The sequence below is a fragment of the Henckelia pumila genome, chromosome 2 (genome assembly GCF_033568475.1).
Source record: "Henckelia pumila isolate YLH828 chromosome 2, ASM3356847v2, whole genome shotgun sequence".
Taxonomy (NCBI): domain Eukaryota; kingdom Viridiplantae; phylum Streptophyta; class Magnoliopsida; order Lamiales; family Gesneriaceae; genus Henckelia; species Henckelia pumila.
The window spans coordinates 168973790-168977567 of record NC_133121.1 but is presented as its reverse complement, the minus strand read 5'-3'; the positions used below and the strand labels follow the sequence as shown (position 1 = coordinate 168977567).

Genomic DNA, 3778 nt, shown 5'->3' with positions numbered 1-3778 from the left:
CTAAACCTTTTAATACTTGGTTGAGGGAGACGAAACCTTGATGTATTTTATTCATGAGATTTGATTCGTAGTGTTTAATCGTTATTAAGTATCAATTTTTGATCTATATTATTTCATGTTTGTATGTGAGATTTTAGGATTGGCCATCTTAGGATTTTGTTTTGCAAGCGATAGCAAAATTAGAATTCAAATCCGTTATTGTTTGAATAAACTAATTTGCAAAGCAACTACGTGTGATAATTTCTGCTGTTGAATTTATTATTTCGTAGGATCAATTATTAACTAGGCTAAATACAACCGCTGGTGTTTGTGTTGTCTAGGTTCGTCAGTTTTACTAGTGAATGCTACCGTGGATTTAAATCTAGATTTCTGTTATCGGGTTAATTCATTGGTGAGAGTTAATTTAGAATGATGTTTTCTAATTAACTAAAATTACGGTGAAACAGGAATTTAGTTTTCAGTGATGAATATTTAATAGGACTAATTATTTTTAGGGAATCGATGATTGAATGAATGAATATCAAGGGTTTAGTCGACCGATACCAAGTCTTGTCTCTTATTAATTTCTCCAATTTTATTATTCAATCTTGCATGTTAGTGAATTTTAATTGTTTAAAATTTTCAGTAGTTAATCTCAAACTTCAAAACCCCCTTTTATTTATTTAGAACACATTAAATTTACCTTTTCTCGTGGGAACGATCCCTACTCACACTACTGCATTATTTGTTTATCTGATTGAGTCGGGTAATTTGGGCGTGACACGATTAAGAGCTACCAAATTTTGGCGCCGTTGCCGGGGAACGGTGTTAATTTATTGTGTTCTTAGTTTATTTTATTTTATTTTATTATTCCTCGTAGTGCTACTCTGGTTTGTTCAGGCTTTCAAGTGAATATTCTGAAGAAGAAGAATTTACATACGACCTAGAGATAGAATGAACCTTGCTTAAGCGACGGAGATAAGCTCGTAGGATGCAAGAAGAGGACGAAATTAAGACTGAAATTTTTGAGGAAGATATGGCGGCGAATGCGAACTTGAGTTTGAGACAACTTGGCACTCCTGATCTCACTCAGCAGCCTTTATGCATTACTTTTCCTACTCTAGAAAATAATGCTAATTTTGAATTAAAATCTGGACTGATACATCTACTGCCTGCTTTTCATGGTCTTGCAGGTGAGGATCCGCACAAGCACTTGATGGAATCCCATGTCGTATGCACCAGCATGAAACCACATGGAGTGACAGAGGAGCAGATCGAACTCAGAGCCTTTCTTTTCTCTTTGAAGAGCGCTGCAAAGGATTGGCTATACTACCTACCTTCTGGATCCATCACCACTTGGACGGCACTGAAGAGAATTTTCTTAGAGAAATATTTTCTAGCGTCAAGAGCAGCAAACATCAGAAAGGAAATTTATGGCATCAAGCAGCAGATGGGAGAGTCACTGCATGAGTATTGGGAGCATTTCAAGAAACTATGCGCCAGCTGCCCGCAGCACCAGATAAGTGAACATTTAATAATTCAATACTGCAATGAAGGGTTGTTGTCTCATGACAGGAGCATGGTGGATGCGGCCAGTGGTGGAGTTTTCGTCGATAAAACTCCAGTACAAGCAAGTAATCTAATCGAGAGTATGGCTGCCAATTCTCAGCAATTTGGCACCAACAGAAGTGATCCTATGCCAAGAAAGAATAATGAGGTAAATGTTTCTTCCCTTGAACAGCAACTGATTGATCTAACGTCTCTTGTGCGTCAAATGGCTGTAGGGAATGGACAAAATATGAAGGTTTGTGGAATTTGCACTGCATGGGGACATGCGACTGACATGTGTCCCACACTTCAAGAGGGATCGGCTGAGCAAGTCAATGCAGCAGGAGGATTTCCCGGACCGCCACAATGGAATTATGATCCATACTCCAACACATACAATCCTGGTTGGAAGGATCATCCAAACTTGAGATATGGGAACCCGCAAGCAACTCAAGCACCACCGCACAATCAAGCATATAGGCCACCGTATCCTCAACAGCAACAGCATCCTCAAGTCCCCACGCCTGGTGAGTTTCTAGAAAATATTGTTAAGGATCTTTCTACTAATACTGCCGCTTTTCAACAGGAAACTCGAGCAAGTATCCAACAGTTGAACACTCAAATGGGGCAGTTGGCAACCGCAGTGAACATGTTGGAGGCACTGAATTCGAACAGCTTACCATCACAGACTGTGGTGAACCCGAGGGAGAATGTGAGTGCGATTACCTTGAGGGGTGGAAAAGAGTTGAAGGTTAATGAAGAAGTGGTGAAAGAACCAGTACAGAACAAAGAAGAGCAGGAATCCAAGGTAGAGGAGGACGACACAATTCAGGAAGCACCTAGAGGTAAGTTCCCTCCTTTTTCGAGTATAAACCTGTAGCCCCTTTTCCCTTAGCATTGAAAGAGTCTAGGAAAGATGATGGAATTAAGGGGTTGTATTAAGTGTTTCGTAGATTTGAGGTAAATATTCCTTTGTTAGATGCTATCAAACAAGTACCTCACTATGCTAAATTTTTAAAAGAGTTGTGTACTGTGAAGATAAAACAAAAGTTGAAGGGTTGTAAGAGAGTTGTATTGGGAGAACAGGTCTCTGCCGTCATTCAAAGAAAAAAGTACCTACAAAATGCAAGGACCCAGGTATGTCCTCGATTCCATGTAAAATAGGAGATAGTCAGCTTGATACGGCCATGCTAGATTTAGGAGCATCTATTAATGTCATCCCATACTCTGTTTATGCTTCCTTAAATCTTGGGCCTTTGACTGAAACTGAAATTGTTGTTCAAATGGCTGATAAATCTACTATTTATCCTAGGGGTCTCTTAGAAGATGTTCTTGTGCAAGTTGGTAATTTGGTTTTTCCTGCTGATTTCTATTTGCTTGATATGAAAAATAATGTTTTTAATAGTCCAATTTTGCTAGGAAGACCATTTTTGAAAACGTCAAAGTCTATTATAGATATGAATAATGGTACTCTCACTATGGAGTTTGATAGGGAGATTGTTAAGTTTCATATTTTTGATACCCTGCAAATTCCTGATTGTGAAAGTGTTAATAATCTTGATGTCATGAATCACTTGTCGCAAGAACACAAGAAGTTTGTCATTGAGGATAAAGTTAAGGAGATTGTTGTACGACCTGCTGAGAATTCTAATGCTAAAAATTTTCCTTCTGATTTGCAGGCATCTAAAGCTGAACCGAAACTGCCTCCGGATCGATCAAAAGTAATCTCCCAGAAATCAAAGCAGAGGAAGCAAAGAACAAACATTACTAAAAAATTGCGCAAGTGGGTGAAGGTGGTTAAGAAAACTAGATTTGAACCACCATGAAGAAAAGAAGTATGCAGTCGAGCTATAGACTGACTGCAAATTTAGCGCTGACTGGGAGGCACCCAGTGTCTTTTTTTTTCATTAGTTTTTCTCTTTCATTTTGTTTTTGGCTTTTTATTTTAGTTTTTTTTAGTTTCCCGAATGCCGCCACCTCCGCAGACAACGTTCCAATATGATTCTTCCGTGATGCTGTCAGACGTTGAAGAGGACAGTGCCAACACTTAAACCAGGGAAGTTTCGTTTTACATTTTTTGCATTGCATTGTGTTGAGTTGTTTGTTTGTGTTTTGTGTTTTGACGTATTGAGGGAAATGCTTTATTTAAGTGTGGGGGGATGTATTCATATTGTTGTATTTGTTTTGTTTTGTTATTGTATTGAGTTTGGCGATTTGTTGTGTCGTTATTCGTTTGTGTCGTATGCATAAG

General features: G+C 38.6%; 1 protein-coding gene across 1 annotated transcript; it reads left to right on the top strand.

The window, feature by feature from the left end:
* The first annotated feature begins 970 nt into the window (after positions 1-970).
* On the top strand, positions 971-3578 carry LOC140878926 (uncharacterized). Its single transcript, XM_073282550.1, has 5 exons — positions 971-1052; positions 1173-2372; positions 2507-2664; positions 3207-3320; positions 3477-3578. Exons 1-5 carry the CDS (start codon positions 971-973, stop codon positions 3576-3578), a joined length of 1656 nt encoding a protein of 551 aa, XP_073138651.1.
* Positions 3579-3778: the final 200 nt, after the last annotated feature.

Bases quoted from the DNA above. Each gene is read 5' to 3' on its own strand.
- LOC140878926 (XM_073282550.1), top strand. From the start codon at position 971: ATGCAAGAAGAGGACGAAATTAAGACTGAAATTTTTGAGGAAGATATG. The intron at 1,053-1,172 runs GCACTCCTGATC...ATGGTCTTGCAG, and splicing joins CTTGAGTTTGAGACAACTTG to GTGAGGATCCGCACAAGCAC. The intron at 2,373-2,506 runs GTAAGTTCCCTC...TTCCTTTGTTAG, and splicing joins AATTCAGGAAGCACCTAGAG to ATGCTATCAAACAAGTACCT.